The sequence below is a fragment of the Xyrauchen texanus genome, chromosome 49 (genome assembly GCF_025860055.1).
Source record: "Xyrauchen texanus isolate HMW12.3.18 chromosome 49, RBS_HiC_50CHRs, whole genome shotgun sequence".
Taxonomy (NCBI): domain Eukaryota; kingdom Metazoa; phylum Chordata; class Actinopteri; order Cypriniformes; family Catostomidae; genus Xyrauchen; species Xyrauchen texanus.
Genome location: NC_068324.1, coordinates 24253225 through 24271523, shown reverse-complemented (window position 1 = coordinate 24271523; position 18299 = coordinate 24253225). Strand labels below are relative to the sequence as shown.

Here is an 18299-nt window from a genome sequence, read left to right as displayed (position 1 = left end):
ATTTAATCTGAAATCCCACTGCAGTCAGCGAAAAATGTAAATAACATCCACAGCATGACAATATATTAAATTAAAAGTATACTAATTTCTAAATGTTAGAGCAAATATAGCACGGGCTTCCAACACGATGTGTTTGTACCACTTATCTATATGTGGTTTGTACAGAAAATTTAACAGGACCAATAAACCAAACCAACGAAACAAGGGTTATTATTATTATACTTGAAGTACATTAAATATGTAAATATGTAAAAATGTAAATATGTGTTATGTGAAAGCAGAAATTCAGGTTCAGACTCGTAAAATAGTAATTTACGATATGTTATGTCAAGGGGAAAGAAAGTGGGAGGGGCCTCCACTTCCGTGTGACAGGCTCTGCGCACAGAATTATATTCGCTGTCATTCTTACGTCAAGTACTCGGCGTATCTATTCATGTCGTATGCCTCGGCACGCTCTCAGCGTAAGTCAAATACGGCAGGAATGAGCTGTCAGTCAAGGGACATTTAAATGGCTACACAGTGCAGAACTGTACACTCGCTCGCGCTGTCATGAAATAACTACGTTCCTGATTCAGTCTAAATCATTGTCGCTGATTTCTTTTCTGCATGTCTTGTATAGCATATCGAGAATAAAATCACTCGGATCTCAGTATAGCTACGCACGAAAAGGCCAAAATGAGCGAGGAAGAAGACACATTGCAGAAAACTAGACATGCATTTGAAGATCTGTGTCGAGCTCTAAATGTGGACGAGGAGTCGAGTAACGGAGCATGGAGAAGTTATGAAAATATCAGCAAAAATTACACTCTCGAGGTAAACTGTATTCGTATAAAGGCCTAATGTAGTACTCACGCAAGCATTGTCAAGTGTGTGTGTGATCGTGTTGTTGTTGTTGTTGTTGTTGTTTTTCCTGTTTTAAATATTGAGTATCGTGCTTAAATATATCCAGGAAAATGTACAGGTGTGCTCGTAAATGTTTAAGGCGTGCGTGTGTATGTGTATCAGTACTGTATATTTGACATGAGTGCAGAATGCGCGTGAGGGGGTGAGGGCATATGACATCATCAGGGGCTTTATCTAAATGAACACCTGTACAGCAAAATTATTTCAATAATGGTTGTTTTAAATCCTGATACCTGAAGTATAGTTAATCTTAATAGCCTCTTAATACCCCAGAAATGCTCCATATATAGGGATTAATGCCCCCTATGGTTAGTAGAATGCCCTTACAAAAAAGTATTATAGCTGAACCATGGCACAGTCATGATATCGGATGGTAATTGCATAGTATTTTGAGACATATACCATTATATCAAATGATTACCATATTGTATTATATCATAATGTCAAATACCATGGAACTTATTTGTCTCTCTGTGTCTCAGGGTAGTGAACTGCACTGGTTGGCGTGTGCTTTGTATGTGGCGTGTAGATCTTCGGTGCCCACTGTAAGTAAAGGCACAGTGGAGGGCAACTATGTGTCACTGACCAGGATCCTGCGCTCTTCACAACAGAGGTCAGGAAATCAGCCTCACCTTATTCTGACACTTGGTGATAGATAGATAGATAGATAGATAGATAGATAGATAGATAGATAGATAGATAGATAGATAGATAGATGCATTTGTCTATAGATAGATATAGATGTATATAGATGTGTTATTATCAATTCTGCATTTGTCAGTGGTCTGTTAAAGCGACAGTACAATGTTTAATTATTGTTGCTCAGCAACATGTTTTCTTATTGCCAAGACAGCATACAGATCAGCTAGCATCTGGAGAGCTGCTTTTATCTTCAGCAATGAGTTTGTATTGTACAGTCTTACAGATCAGCAACAGAAAAATAGACTAAATAGATAAAGTTTGATGATCATAACAAAATAATAGCAGTTATTTGTGATTTTATAAACAGTACATATGTACAATTGTAACACTGTATATTATGCATTATGTACTAACAGTTGAATATTTTTTCCACACTTGGAATTATTATTAGAGCTATTTCTGGCATAAAATAGCTCTAATAATAATTTAAAAAGAAATAATATTAATAAAAAAAGAAATAATAAAGGGAAATATTTCTAAATTTAAATGGAAATGGTACCGCAATGGAAAATGGTTCAAAAACGATTTTCTTTTTTAAAAAAGAATCAGTTTATCCTTCATTTAATTCAAGAAATGTTAATTTTATTCATGTATATTGTAGACTTGGAACTCCAACAAGCAAAAACTGAGTGAATGATAATCATGTGTTCTTCAATATTTTCACTGTGAGTAAAGCCGAGCTCATCGTCATTGTTCTCAAACAGAACAGTGTACTGCACACTCTTCTTGCTATTTGAATTTTTGTCTGAAAAGTAGAAATACAAATTATAATTGTGTTATTTATGCATAAATGCAGTTATGTTATGGTAAACTTTTCCAAATAAATAAATAAATTCAATAATATAATAGATGACATGCACTATCTATAAAAATTCCCAATGAGAAAATGTATTAGTGCAATTCCTTTGTAGTACTTCAGCAATTTTTTCCCATTGTTATACAGTGTTGACATATGGCAACATTCATGTTTTCTCAATAATCTGTAAAACTGCAGTATGTTACTTGTAGATAAAGTTCAGCTGTATTCAGTACACAACACCATCTGGATAACTCATCAAATATGCAGCAAAAAATAAAAACAAATCATGATGTAGAAGAAACATACTGAAAAGTGAATTTGGGCAACACTTCAACAAGTGTGACCCAGGAAATTCTCTTGGAGACTAAATAAAATTGAATGCGGCTTAAAAACAGCATTTATTGGTTACTTTAATAACTGCATTTCAATTTACAAAAAATGCATTATGTTGAGTTTTTCTTATTTTTTATTAAAGATGAGAAAGAGAAAGAAAATAAGTTGTTGCCATCTTGCTACACCATATCATAAATTGATATTTAGGTGAAATATTCTGAAACTTGGAAACTTGGAAAGTATATGTCTGGGTCATTTTCACCCCTAATCAAATAAACAACAACAACAAAAAAGAACCCTATCACACCTGATTGGTAATCAGTAGGAGTGTGTGGGGGGGGAGGGGGGAGGGGGGCACTGATATGAAATAGGAGAAGGTCCCACACACTGCTGTCTCTGCAAAGATTACTTTATTTATTTTTACACAGTAACGTTTTTGTCATACAATCTTAATCAGGCATTTACAAGGGTAACATGAAAGAAATGAGGATTCACAATTATATTTTGCTCAAAGGGATAGTTCACCCAAAAAAATTCTCACTCTCATGCCATCCCAAAATGTGTATGACTTTCTTTCTTCTGCTAAACATAAATTAAGATTTTTAGAAGAATATCTCAGCTCTGTAAGTCCATACATTGCAAATTAATTGGTACCTACATTTTAAAGCTCCAAATGCACATAAAGGCAGGATAAAATGAATCAATATAATTCCAGTGGTTAAATCTACAGTATTATGCAATATGATAGATACGGGTGAGAAACATCAATATTTAAGTAATTTCTTACTATATACTCTCCTCCCTGCCTAGTAGGTGGAAGAAGAATATGAAAGTGAGAATTAAAGTAGAGATTGATAGTTACTTAAAAAAGTAGATTGAAAAAGTACTTAAAAGTACTTAAAAGTTCAGGCAGTGGCCAGTGAAGTATCCCATGTCTTATGTTTGGGATTGGCAGCAGTTTATCCTCTGAAATATATCGCCGTAGACTGAAGTGATGTCTGGTTGGCACTGGCTGCAGTTAGTAGTCATCAATCAGAGACAGTGGACAGTGGGAGTAGGACATCAGGCAGGACCGGAGCAATATCTGGCAGGCTCTGTTAACCTTGGGATACATATCATGAAGTTGAGAGAGAGAAACTAAATTCTTTTACTAAGTGTGTTTTGATTTTATGTGTTGTGAGGTGCTATAAAAATAAAGTTATTATTATGATTATAAACAAATAGAAGAACATTAGCGTAGATGCCATGCAAAATGTCTACCCTCACCCCTTGAATAAGAGTTTTCTTCATTTCATTTCTCAGTTTGATAGAGTTTTTTAATAAATTGAAGAAATGGCAGGACATGACCAACCTGCCCAAAGAGTTCCAGCAGAGTACCGAGAAACTAGAGAGAAACTTCACTGTCACGTCTGTCATCTTTAAAAAATATGTGCCCATATTCAAAGATATATTTAAAACACCCACTGAAGAATTACCAAGAACACACAGAGGCCGGAAACAGAGGTGAGTTTATGGCAAGTACATGAACAATGTATGAACTTCATTATGTGTGTGTTTGTATAAGATAAAGAATCTCATGATACGTCAATTGTCTGAAGTAAATGAGCAAACTATTACATTTCATGCATCTGGATTTGAGATTTCACAGTTTAAATGTTTCTATTTATAAACACTCCAAAAAATGTAATATAAATTTACATAAAAATGTCTAGAAGCATGGAAGAAATGAACATTCACATACAGTATAACAGACACCTCTGACCTTTATACTGAGCTGATATTTCCTGTGTCCTCAGACGATATCCCTGCACTGTCACTGAGGTCTTCAATTTCTGCTGGATCCTCTTCATACATGCTAAAGGTAACAGATCACTCACAATAGTATTTCACAGTGCATTTTAACAGAGTATGATAAGCCATAGTTCAATGAAGGACTACATTTATCATGATCAAAATACACAAAATCGAAATTGTCATTTAATTTTTATTTTTTTATTGACACAACAATGTTGTAACTAGGGACTAAAGGAGCAGGAGGAGATGCAGTGTTTAAGGGTTATGTTCCTCCTGTAGGGTCCCTAAAGAGAGTCTTAAGCCATACAGTGTGTGTCTAAAATAAAGACAGGCAGCTATTGGCTGAGAGCACAGAGAGCAAGATCATGTGACCTGGGCTCATTGTTTGGGCCTGTACAGGCATGTTTGAATCAGTCACATGTTAATGGGGACACAGAGGATTTCCTCATATATAATCACACATATGCTCATCACATTTGGTTAATGTTTGTTTAAGCTCCAGGTGAATTTGTCTTGAAACACATTCCTGACTTGTTGAAAGGTTTCACTTGTTTAACCCTTTAAGCGGGCCTGCAAGAATTATATTTTTTTTATCAAAATATGAATTACTGCATCTTTGACCTACACAAAATAGGATTATACTTTACAATGCATGTAGACATTATGAGGAAAACTGAACAAGTGCTTTGAAATTTGCAGACAAATCAGAAGTGTTCCTTTTTGATTTTGAGTTTCAATACAAGTTAAGCTCATTCGACAGCATTTATGGTATAATGTTGATTTTTGGAGGGTTTAAACGCAAAAACGTGAAGCTTATAATTTGTGTGTATGATCACAACCCAGCCCCGCCCTCCGCCTTGCCACATTCCTCCTTCGTTCTCTCAGGCTGGGGAGCCCCCAGCCTGACGTACACCTCCCCCCCTTTCCCTGGGGCAGGGCGTGCTTAAAGCCTGGTCTGCCGGCAGGTCATCCCCATCTACCTGGACGAGGGAGGGGGCAAGGTGAGGGAAACAGAAATTATTAAAATGGGAGGGGTAACAGTGTATTACCCCCCAAAAAAACACTGTACAATTTAAATGAGAGAGAGAGAGAGGAGAGAGAGAGAGATACAAATTTTTTAAAAAACACTCACCGGTTCTCTGACACACCGTCGCATTGTCCTCGATCACTACTCCACCCTCTCAGGCGGATGATAGCCGCTTCTCCCCGGGCAGACCGGAGTCAGACTCACGACCCCCGGCGGAAAGAACGCCCCTCCACGTTCTCGGCGACTCGTGGGGACACTCCTCCGCCCCTGGCAGCGGCCCTACTGCTCCAGGCGGTCGGGGAGACACTTCCCTCCTCCCCTCGCAGACGGCGGTCTTACATCGACCCCTCCGCATATCTGGGGGATGGCAGGGCTCTCCTCCGCCCCTGGCAGCTGCTCCATCGCTCCAGGCGGTCGAGGAGTCCAGTCCCCACTCGCCTCGCGGACGGAGGCCGTTCACCTCGTCCGCTGGTCGGTCTACTCCCTCCCCCGGTGGATGGCAGTGGCGCTCCCCTGGGTGGAGGGCAGTGTCGAGGACTCCGCGACGGGCATCCCTCCTCCTTCCCGGGCTTCGGCACCAGTGTAAAGGGATCAATGGAAAGGAGGAGGCGAGAACAGGCTTTTCAATATAAATAATAGTTTAATGATAAACTTAAAAGAAGACACAAACACACACATGACGGACATGTCCGTAAACGATCTCTCTCTCCCGCACGATCCCCCGCAGTCGACCTTTATCCCTCACGGAGGCGTAATTAGCCTAATACAGGACCGGGTGTGTAGTTCCCCGCCCTCCACCCTGCCACATTGATATTACATTGTCATGGCAACAAAGTTGTCAAATTGGCTATAACTTTACACAGAAAAGAGTAGTGATTGTGTCACACTAAAGTCATATTTACATGCATATTATTAACAGTACTGTATGTCTTGTGGCTACATTAAAAAATGGTCACATGACGCTATGCGATTGGAAGCAGCCTTGTGGCGTTCTCGTTACACTTTGCTATAATTATCCTTTCAATCAACAATACTCAGTGGTTTAGTTTTGATTGTTAAACTCCATGGGGAGTGTAGGATGTCGAAGAATTTGTAATCGTCACCCTGTGGGGACATTTACGGTCATACACGTCTGACGCCTCTCAATAACAAGATGGCGGGGGTCCAGTTGGGAATGGCAGCGCACCTCAGGATGTTGTTCAAGATATTGCAAAAATGTATGCAATGCTAAAGAAAATCTCAATCAATATGTAGGGCCTTGCAGAAATATGTTGAGCGATCACATCTATGGAGGCGAAATTTTCTATCCTGATCACAAGAATTGATGAGGCTGAAAAGAAAATCGAGTCTCTGGAAGCAGCTGGAAAAGAGCTGCAGTCTAACCCGCCATCCACCAAATCTGATACGGATCAGATGTTGTAAAAATAAGAGGATATGAAAAATCTAAGCAAATGTAATAATGTTAATTTCGTTTGAATACCCAAAGGGCAAAGATTGTCAAGATATGGTCAAGTTTCTGAAGCGTATCTGGAGACACTCAGCATTCCCTAGAACTCGCGGCTCCATGTGTGGTAGTCAGCATCTTTACTTGCTGAGCTACCAAGGCCCCTTATATCTTTTCATAAAAAAAATTATATAGTGTTCCTTCAACAAATTCACCTTTCTCCACAGAAAGCTGAAAAACTTGCCAGGGTGTGGGGTGGGGATGTGTTTTATAGTACTGCTTTGAGTAAAAGTAGGGGAGTCATCACATTGATAAACATTTACAATTTAAATGTCTCAGTCATTATTGTTTTGGCTGAAATACAGTGTAACCAGTGAAGCAAGTCAGGAGAGCTGGATTTAGATGCTGCTAGGATTTTAATGAAAAACAATAATAACAAACAAGGTAAAAAATCAAACATCCGTGATGGGAAACAATAACATAAACCGGAGAAAATATCCACAAAGGGCAAGGGCAAGGGCAAGGGCAAGGGCAAGGGCAAGGGCAAGGGCAAGGGCAAGGGCAAGGGCAAGGGCAAGGGCAAGGGCAAGGGCAAGGGCAAGGGCAAAATGTGGTAGGTCTAAACATATTCAACAACTGACAAAGACTGAACAGAAATCAGGGCATTATATACACAAAGACTAATGAGAAAATTAAACACAGGTGAGGAACAATGGGGAACAGCTGGAGGTGATCAGAGCAGGGGATGATGGGAAGTGTAGTCCATGGGGAACAGATGACAGAGGCAAAACACAGGGCAGACAACAGTGAATCGTGACATACAGGTGGCAAAATCTTATTTTGGCTAATATTTATGCACCCAATACCGATGATCAGAAATTTTTTATAGATTTTGAGGGAAAGTTACAAGCAGTTGGGATCCTTAATGATATGGTTTTGGATGGAGACTTCAATCTTTTCATGGATTCAAAGTGATGAAAAGCTGTGTAGACGCTTTAGAGCACCGTTGACCCTACAGAAGGTTTCAAATCAAAACTTTGTAGAGCCATTAGAACTCCCTAAATTGACAAGTAATCAAAAAGACTTTGACTCAGTTATTACTTTGGAGGAGCTTGTTGAGGTTATTAAACACTTGCCAACAGATGAGGCACTAGGGCCAGATGGTTTTGCTGCAGAATTTTTTAGATCTTTTGTCACAGAAATGGCTCCACTTATAGTTAGAAGTTTACACAGAGTCATTAAAGAAAGGTGAACTACTGCCATGACGCAAGCCCTGATCAGTCTCATTCTTAACAAAGATAAAGGCCCTAATGAGTGTAAAAGTTAACGTTCAATTTCCCTGATCTAGTTAGATGTAACATCTGTCTAAAAATCTATTATACATATACACTCACCTAAAGAATTATTAGGAACACCTGTTCAATTTCTCATTAATGCAATTATCTAATCAACCAATCACATTGCAGTTGCTTCAATGCATTTAGGGTTGTGGTCCTGGTCAAGACAATCCCCTGAACTCCAAACTGAATGTCAGAATGTGAAAGAAAGGTGATTTAAGCAATTTTGAGCGTGGCATGGTTGTTGGTGCCAGACGGGCCGGTCTGAGTATTTCACAATCTGCTCAGTTACTGGGATTTTCACGCAGCCATTTTTCACGCAGGGATTTTCAATGGGCACAACCATTTCTAGGGTTTACAAAGAATGGTGTGAAAAGGGAAAAACATCCAGTATGCGGCAGTCCTGTGGGCGAAAATGCCTTGTTGATGCTAGAGGTCAGAGGAGAATGGGCCGACTGATTCAAGCTGATAGAAGAGCAACTTTGCCTGAAATAACCACTCGTTACAACCGAGGTATGCAGCAAAGCATTTGTGAAGCCACAACACGCACAACCTTGAGGCGGATGGGCTACAACAGCAGAAGACCCCACCGGGTACCACTCATCTCCACTACAAATAGGAAAAAGAGGCTACAATTTGCAAGAGCTCACCAAAATTGGACAGTTGAAGACTGGAAAAATGTTGCCTGGTCTGATGAGTCTCGATTTCTGTTGAGACATTCAGATGGTAGAGTCAGAATTTGGCGTAAACAGAATGAGAACATGGATCCATTGTGCCTTGTTACCACTGTGCAGGCTGGTGGTGGTGGTGTAATGGTGTGGGGGATGTTTTCTTGGCACACTTTAGGCCCCTTAGTGCCAATTGGGCATCGTTTAAATGCCACGGCCTACCTGAGCATTGTTTCTGACCATGTCCATCCCTTTATGGCCACCATGTACCCATCCTCTGATGGCTACTTCCAGCAGGATAATGCACCATGTCACAAAGCTTGAATCATTTCAAATTGGTTTCATGAACATGACAATGAGTTCACTGTACTAAAATGGCCCCCACAGTCACCAGATCTCAACCCAATAGAGCATCTTTGGGATGTGGTAGAACGGGAGCTTCGTGCCCTGGATGTGCATCCCACAAATCTCCATCAACTGCAAGATGCTGTCCTGTCAATATGGGCCAACATTTCTAAAGAATGCTTTCAGCACCTTGTTGAATCAATGCCACGTAGAATTAAGGCAGTTCTGAAGGCGAAAGGGGGTCAAACACAGTATTAGTATGGTGTTCCTAATAATCTTTTAGGTGAGTGTAGATCGAGTTGGGTTTATTTGTGGCTGTAGATCTTCTGATAATATTAGATGTTTTATAAATATTGTTTTATAAATATTATGTGGTCAGTAGCGAATGATCAGACCCAGATCACTGCCATCTCACTTGATGCCGAGAAGGCGTTTGATTGGGTGGAATAGGATTATCTTTTTAAGATTTTTGAAATTTACGGGTTTGGGATCTTTTATTGGGTGGATTAAGATACTTTATAAACAACCAGTAGCGGCAGTGCAAACTAATGGATTCATTTCAGATTTCAGATATGACTGAACCCCAAATTATGTATTAACAAGTACCCTTTTGCTGGAAAGAATGGATGGAGAGTGGTGTTGCTACACTTGGTGACCTTTATGAAAACGGAGCTTTGAGATCATTTGAAAATATAACACAGCAATTTGGGTTTTCTAGGTCTCAACTTTTCAGGTATTTACAGCTGTGCCATTTACTTTGTACTGTTTTTGTTGATAGTACACATCTTCCTAAAGCTGCAGACACCCTCTGTATGGTCTGTATGGTGCTCACAGCTTTTGGAAAGGGGCTTGAAACATCAGTGTGTTATTCCTTGTTGATTCAGAGTCTTGCTGATGGGGACTTAACAGCTCTTAAGAGGTTATGGAAAAGAGATTTGAACTTGGTATTGGAGGATGGGGAGTGGGAAAGAATTTAATTTTATTTTAAAACCATGTCTAGGGATGCAATTCAGTTTAAGATTTTGCATCGTTTCTACTGGACTCCCTCTAGATTGTTTAGGCTTGGTTTAAAATACACACCTACCTGCTGGCGATGTCATTTGGAGGATGGAGACAGAGCCCATGCTCTATGGTTCTGCACTAAGATTCAAGAATTTTGGATTAGAGTCCAGAATTTTATCTGTGAGGTTTTTGATACTCACATTTCATTCTGCCACAGACAATGTATATTGGGTGATGGGGTGGTTATTGAAGTAGGTGACAAATATACTTAATGTTGAGTCCAGTCTAGTGCAATGATTGGCAGACAAATAATTCTTAGAGGATGGAAGTCAATAGGCGCGCCCCCATTTCAAATTCAGGCATGGTGGCGGCATTTGAAAATATATAATATAAGTGGCTTGGCAGATTGGACACGTATGGTAGGAAATGCGACAGTGTCCTTTCTGGAAGGCACTCATTGAGGACCATGTGGAGACAGACAAAATTTTGGTAGTAATTGTGGATTCTGTTCTTTGTGGATTTCTTTCTTTCTCTTCGTTTGTGGATTTTTATATTTTTTATTATCTGAAATATTTTAGTTTGTGTGTTTATATGTGTGCATTGTGTAATTTAGGCTTTGACCACAGGGATGTTTGTTGAGGAACAGAGTGGGTTTGGGTAGGGGGAAATGATGGGGGTTACTTATCTGTCACTCACTCGACGTTGTGTCGATGTAGTGACACTAAGGGGTGGCTCTTGGGAACTCCAATCTCCACTGATCTTTGAGAAAAGGTCAATGGGAATTTGGGAATTTGCATGCCACTCCCCGGACATACAAGGAGCAGGTCATCCTAGTAGAACCATACTGGCCCACTCAGACTTGGTTCTCTGGGTGGGCCAGTAGCCCCACATTACTCGTGACAGGCTAATTCCCCTGAGGAGAGATCTCCTCTCTCAGGGACGGTGCACCATCTGGCACCCACGACCAGACCTCTGGAATCTCCACGTCTGGCCCTTGGACGGGACGTGGAAGGCCTAAGTGGCCTACAACCCATGATGGTAGAAACGTCCACTCAGGCTAGGGCCCCCTCTATGAGGTGCCTGTATGCCTTGAAGTGGCATCTGTTCGCTAAGTGGTGTTCTTCCCGACGCGAAGACCCCCAGAGATGTGCAGTCAGGTCAGTTCTTTCCTTCCTGGCGCACCACGATGCAGTTGACAGTAAGTCCCTAGGGAAGCACAACCTGATAATCGGGTTCCTTAGAAGCTCTAGGAGGTTGAATCCTCCTAGACCGCACCTCATTTCCTCATGGGATCTCTCCTTGGTCCTAGGGACCTACGGGGAGCCACATTTGAGCCTTTGGAGTCAGTTGGAGCTGAAGACCGCCCTCCTGACTGTGATCATTTCCATCAAGAGGGTAGGGTACCTGCAGGTGTTGTCTGTCAAGGACACGTGCCTGGAGTGCGGTCCGGAATACTCATATATGGTTCTGAGACCCCGGTTATGTTTGAAATTGTGCATGGTCCCTAATAAATAAAGAAAAGAAAGAAAAGAAAAAAGAAATGGCTGGGACCCTGTCTCGGCTCCTCAGCACAAAACCTTAATGAGTGGTTGCGAGCTAGCTCCTTTTATACCCGTGTGTCCGGGGGAGTTGCATGCAAATTCCACTTGCCAATTCCCATTGGCCATTTCTCAAAGATCAGAGGTGTTTGGGGTTCCCAAGAGCGACCCCTAGTGTCACTACATCGCCACAATGTCTCATTCCCTCCATCAGGGAACGGAGGTTACGAAATAATCGTTTACATAATTAATTCAGAATCTTTATACGTCTTTCCAAATAGAGTAATGTTTAATCTCATTGGATAATGTAGTTAGTGTACTGCTTTTCCTGTTCTTACAAAGATACATAATGCTGTGCTGAACAATAAAGTATGAGAAATCTTTGATGCATGCTCTGTAAATGTGACACTCGTTTCTGCCCTCGCAAGGATCCGGATCAAGGCAGGAACAGCAGACCTGACTTGATACTTAAGGGCCAATCCTAACATTAGCCCACCCCAATTGAAGTCTCTAGATATTCTGGTCTCTAGATACTGTATGACTGGTGTCCCTCCTTCAGTGTAAGGGTATGGAATTTTTCTGCCTATTTTATTGTACACCACATGAAAATCGTAAGTCTGATCCCTTACAAAATATTAGCACATGTCTCATTAACAAGCTGCATGATTTGAGGTAACAGTCATGTCTGTAACACAAATGCATACGTTTCACAAAGTTACATTGTGTTAAGAGTTTGTTCAAATCCTAACCCAATAGTAATAGTGATGCTAGCTTTATCAAACACCACCTAGAGTGAACCCTCAAGCTGAGAGCAGCAGATATAAAGGGTTCCAGCTGATTGCATTATTGTGCAGTATGCATCACTTATCATAGCAACCGCACAAATGACATGTCGGGGCTTGCCTGTGTGTGAATGAGCACAGCAGGCACGGCTGGGGCAGGTTTGTGTCCCTCTCCTCCTTTCCTGCTGGGTAACACTCATTCTTCAGCTCTGCTAGCAGGGAAACATGCTTACTACTGTCTAAACATTAAAATGTCTATGATTGTCGCATTACCTGAAGAATATAAAGAGAAATTGCATGTGAGTAAGACCATTTTTTTTTCTATTACAAATGTATTGTTTTATAATGAAATTGGAACAATAATAAATCCTTTTATGTATATGAAATGTAAAGAAGTGAGGGGATGCACAGAATGCGTAGTGCATGTTTTCAGGCCTGCATGTAGTAATCAAATCTGTTGTATATATACAAGTGGGTGGGCTAATGATTTCTGAGTCAGTATAAGAGCATGTATTCATGTTATCAACATGTCTGCTTCTCTACTGTCTGGCTGGCTCTTTAAGGGTTTTACTCATGGAGAAGTCTGGGAATGGAGTACTAGCATACTTACATTATACTGAATGAGACAGTATATAATGAGATGGGTCACTGTTAAATGATGTCAACTCTTTTTTTTTTTCTGGTCCATTTTACTGGAAGATATAGAGCATAGGCTGTACGTTTTAAATGTACATATCTGCTAAAAGTGCAATTTATCAATTTTTAGGAATACACTATCATGTAAATTACCTCAAATCTAACAGACATGGGGTAAAAACTAAAATGTGTATTTCATGAATGGAGCCTTATTTGTGATATCACTGTTTTTACATTTAGGCTCAATGCTTTCTTTGCCTTCTTTTTCTGGTACTTTTAAATCCAAACACTGTGGCTTAACAGCACAAGACCTTTCCTGTTGTTGATGTGGATCTTGCAGCCTGTCTCCATATGTCTGTAGTCCAGTTAATAGTGGTGTTCTGCTAATGTCCTTTAACTTTCTCTGATATGTTTGGTAGACCATATAGCTTCATCTAAAGAAACATCATGTATGTTCACAACTAAAAATAAAGTTTTCAATTAGAAAAGTGTTTTACAGCCTGATGCCATTGGAGAACCTGTTAGCTCCATAAATAACGTCTTATTCTCTAGTTCTATGGAAAATCATCTACGGAGTGGGGCTGTCAAAGAACCCAGAAACCAATACACTGAGCTGAACAACATAATTTACATTTATGCATTTGGCAGACACTTTTATCCAAAGCAACTGTCAGTGCACTTATTACAGGGACAATCCCCCCGGAGCAACCTGGAGTTAAGTGTCTTGCTCAAGGACACAATGGTGGTGGCCGTGGGGTTTGAACCAGCAACCTTCTGATTAACAGCCCTGTGCTTTAGCCACTACGCCACCACCACATATGGTATATATATATATAACATATATAACACCACAATATTGAAAGATCATATACTTCATTAACCTCCAGACAGCAAAAATATGTTTTCGATAAGAACAGGGATCTTTGCTGTACCTTTAAAATGCTTCAATCAATCTCTTGATAACCTTTTGTGTTTTTGACACATTTCCTTTTCAACTAGTCAACACAAATGTAATTTCTCTCTTTTTGTCTTGCTCTGTTATGCAGGAAATTTCCCGATGATCAGTGATGATCTGGTAAACTCGTATCACCTGCTCTTGTGCGCTCTGGATTTGGTTTACTGCAACTCACTGCTGTGTTCCAGCCGTAAAGATCTACTCAACCCTTCATTTAAAGGTGATATAAACACACGCACGCATGCACATGCACACACACTTTAGAAACTTTAGAAATCAGCTGTCCAGACATTAGGAGATCACTGAAGATCCACATAACATTGGTGTTTATGTGTGTGTTTGTGTGCAGGACTGCCTGAAGACTTCAGCAGTAAAGATTATAAACCAGGTCCAGGATCTTTATGTTTCATTGAGCAGCTGTGTGAACTGCATGATGGGCTGGTGCTGGAGGCCAAAGGAGTGAAGGAACATTTCTGGAAACCTTTCATGAAGAAACTTTTTGAACGAAAGGTACTGGATATAACACAAAAGATCTATGCAATACATCTCTATATGGCCTTTATTTTGATCTGTGTCCACATAAAATCAAAATGTATCTTCTTTAATCTCTGAATGAATTTTGCTGGTCTTATTGTGCACGATTCACCAGTGTACAATTTCATCAAAATGTAGTAACTTTCTCCACCTCTGAAACGACTTTTCTTTTCTGCTGATGTAGGAAAGACCACATGGGTGGGGAAACACAATAATATCATGGCTTACTTTTCGTAATCCAATCAAATTAATTTATCAGTTCCTTTTTTCTCTCTCTATATATCTCTTTTATTTAAATGTTTTTTTTTTGCTCTGACAGGTATTGAAAGGTAAAGAAGACACACTGACCGGATTCTTGGAGCCAGTCAATTTTGGTGACAGTCTGTGAGTCACTTTACAGTTGAACATTAATTTCACATTAAACGTCTCAGATTTTCTTACAGTAGTTTGTGATCTCCTCACTCTCTGTTTCTGCAGCACATCTCTGAACCGTGTGTATGAGGAACACGTGTTATCGTCCGGTTCTTTGGATGACAGAATATTTCTGGGAGAAGCAGCAAGAGAAGACATTGGTACTCCAGGACCCTGTTTCTCTGAGGGGATAGAGAACCAGGAACGACCTCCCAACACGCTTCAAAACTCTTTCACAGTACGCATGCTGAAAAAATTCTGTCTCATTTGAGTTCCTGAACAGTCACTCATTTTAGTATAATTAATAAATATAGAATTTAAGGACATTTGTAAATATATTCATAATTAAACTTGTTTAATGACTTTATGAACATTAATGATGTCATCTTTATCATTAAATGTGTGTGTGTGCGTGCGTGCCTGCGTGTGTGTGTCACAGACGTCTGCTCTTAAAGTATCGTCGACTCTGACAGGAAGGAGGTACATGCCGGACAGCAGCGTCGGTACCCCTGTTTCCATTGCAATGCAGAATGTGGGCCGACTGCACACGCTGCTGACAGGATTCCAACACAGACCCAGCATGACACTCAGAGACACATTTAGGTAATACATTTCAAATTATTTTCACATCTGTTGATCACAATCTGCTACATACAGCTAAATACAAGCTGTAAAGCACTTATATTCACAGACATTCTACTGCAATCACAGGTTAAATGTGATTCCAATGAATATTGATTATAGTGATTCAAGTGAACTGAGATCATACTGTAGTTATTCCAGTAAAATGTGATTCCATTGGATATTTTTGGAGTGGTTCCAGGACAATTTGATTCCAGTAATTCCAACGAACTGTCATTAAAATAAAATTATTCCAGTAAACTGTGATTATATTGATTCCAGTAAAATGTTATTTCAGTTCCATGTTATTATAGTGATTCCAGTAAACTGTGGTTCCACTCAAATGGGATTCTAATGATCCCTATGACTGTGATTATGGTGATTCCATTGAATTGTGATTATAGTACAATTTAATTCCAATGATTCGGGTGAAATGAAATGAAATGGGATTCTGGTTAAATGTTTTTCATGAGTTCGTCTGCCCATATAATCTTTGAGTGATAAAGGGTAAATGCATGTGATTTGCTCTCCGCAAAGGAGGGGCTCGAGGAATATCTCTACATTAAATGTATTTATTAGTGAAGGAGCTCCTGTGAGTGCAGTTCTACAAATGTTTGGAATATAGAAATTGAAAGCACCTGTGGAGAAAATAGAAATAACTGTGTACACACCTGTAAGGGTAGCAAAACTTAGTTAAGAAAACAAAACCATTACATTTATACATACCTGAAAGGCAGGGACGGATAATGACTTGCAAAGGCCTCGGGGCCAATTATCTCCAAGGGGGCGGTTATTTTCGTTTTCATTGTTGATGGGTTTTCGAGCAGGGAGATCACCAAATTGGATGGTGCAACCTTAAAGCTCCATTTGCCCAGTCAGTAATCCATCCCTGCTGCAAGGGAAGCAAAATGTTAGTTAGGAAAAACATGACAATTACGTTTGTACACGCCTGTAGGGGAAGCACATTTTTAGTTAGGAATACATAACTTTATTACATTTCGCATGGCCGGGGCACTGCTGCGGCAGTATCAAATAGGGCACAAATGGCTTTATTACATTTATACATGCCTGTAAGGAAAGGTTATTTTGGAGTTTATATCAAGTTCAGTGTGTTGGGCTCATTTTAACCATGAGCGAAAGAAAAGCCAATGCGAAGGCTAACCGGAAATTATATAAGGCTCTTAAGATTACTGCACCACCACTGCACTCGAATGGGAGAGCTCATACTGCGTTTCGGACAAAAGAGCCCATGAAGTGAATGACATAAAATCTCTCACTGCATTTGAATGGGAGAGCCCACCCTGAGATTCGAATGGGAGAGCCTGCGACCAATGTGCTGAGGCTCACACTGCATTCAAACGGGAGAACCTGTGGCCAAATTGTTTAGGCTCACACTGCATTCGAATGGTGGGTGCCGCTGAGTAAAGTACCTTGCTGAATTGTGGTTTGCGATGGGTATATATTTATGAGCTAATCCCCTAGACTTTTAATAAGAGGAAAACACGGCAATGTTTCGGAGTTGTGGGAGGCTTAGTGGCACGGCCTGAAAGGTTCCGCAGTTGCGGCACCTGGACGGCACATTTGCGCACATTATGGGGACATAAGTCTAGAGAGAAGAAAAATAAATAATAGAGGCATTTAGAAACAATAATATGACCAACAGCATAAAACTATCTAGTAATAAAGAGAGCTGCAGCTCTGTACTGCATAAGGAAATGGTCTTCCTGTGAAATATTGTACAGCTTTAGAAACAATGTGAACAACAGCATAAAATGATTTGAGAAAAAAAAGAGCTTTAGCTCTGCACTGCATATGGAAATGCAAGAGAAATGGACTTGCGATCATTATTGAAGGATTCACTTGTGGCCATTCTCTCCTTAGGAGTATGACCTCCACCTACTGTACAATATACATCTTGTATGGGTGATGCATCTGCATTGCAGTAGTTTTGTGAGGAGGAGATACTCCACCTTACCTCCAAGAAATCAGAGACCAGGCTTCTGCTGGCACTGCATTTTCAGCTCCTCCAGCTTTCACACTGGGCTCCTCAAGCTCCAATGTATGAGGAGTTTTCTCAGGAGTTATGAGAGTGTGAGAGAGGAGACAGCTGAAGCACCGCAGTTAAGCTAAGAGGAACCAACTGTGCGTTATAACGGAATTAAAACAATGAAGTGCGTGGGAATAAATGTAGACAGTTAAGATGAAAAGATCTGTGCGCTTCCATATGAAGCGGTAGCACTGGAAAACGGCAAAGCAGTGGCTGGACTTGCGGAGGCAGCCTCAACGCAATAGGATCTGTTTTGGCGAGTAATGATTAAAAAGGAAGAAAGGCAGGGTAGAAAACCACTGTTTAAGTGATAGCCACCATTATCACAATGTATGCAAATAGTGAGCTGCTGCGGCAGCTTCCATTGAATAACATAATTATTTTGATAAAATAGCTTATCCGATAAGGAGGACAAATGCTT

At 40.2% G+C, this 18299-nt stretch overlaps 1 protein-coding gene across 1 annotated transcript in view; it reads left to right on the top strand.

Annotated features, from left to right (window-relative positions):
• Positions 1 to 508: 508 nt before the first annotated feature.
• Positions 509 to 18299, top strand: part of LOC127640062 (retinoblastoma-like protein 2) — a 38057-nt gene continuing 20266 nt past the window's right edge. The window contains exons 1-9 of the mRNA XM_052122439.1: positions 509 to 813; positions 1386 to 1516; positions 4040 to 4240; positions 4534 to 4598; positions 14357 to 14485; positions 14615 to 14775; positions 15119 to 15183; positions 15277 to 15448; positions 15650 to 15813. Of these exons, the coding sequence (XP_051978399.1) occupies positions 676 to 813; positions 1386 to 1516; positions 4040 to 4240; positions 4534 to 4598; positions 14357 to 14485; positions 14615 to 14775; positions 15119 to 15183; positions 15277 to 15448; positions 15650 to 15813 (1226 nt within the window). The 5' untranslated portion in view covers positions 509 to 675. The remainder of the gene's footprint in view (positions 814 to 1385; positions 1517 to 4039; positions 4241 to 4533; positions 4599 to 14356; positions 14486 to 14614; positions 14776 to 15118; positions 15184 to 15276; positions 15449 to 15649; positions 15814 to 18299) is intronic.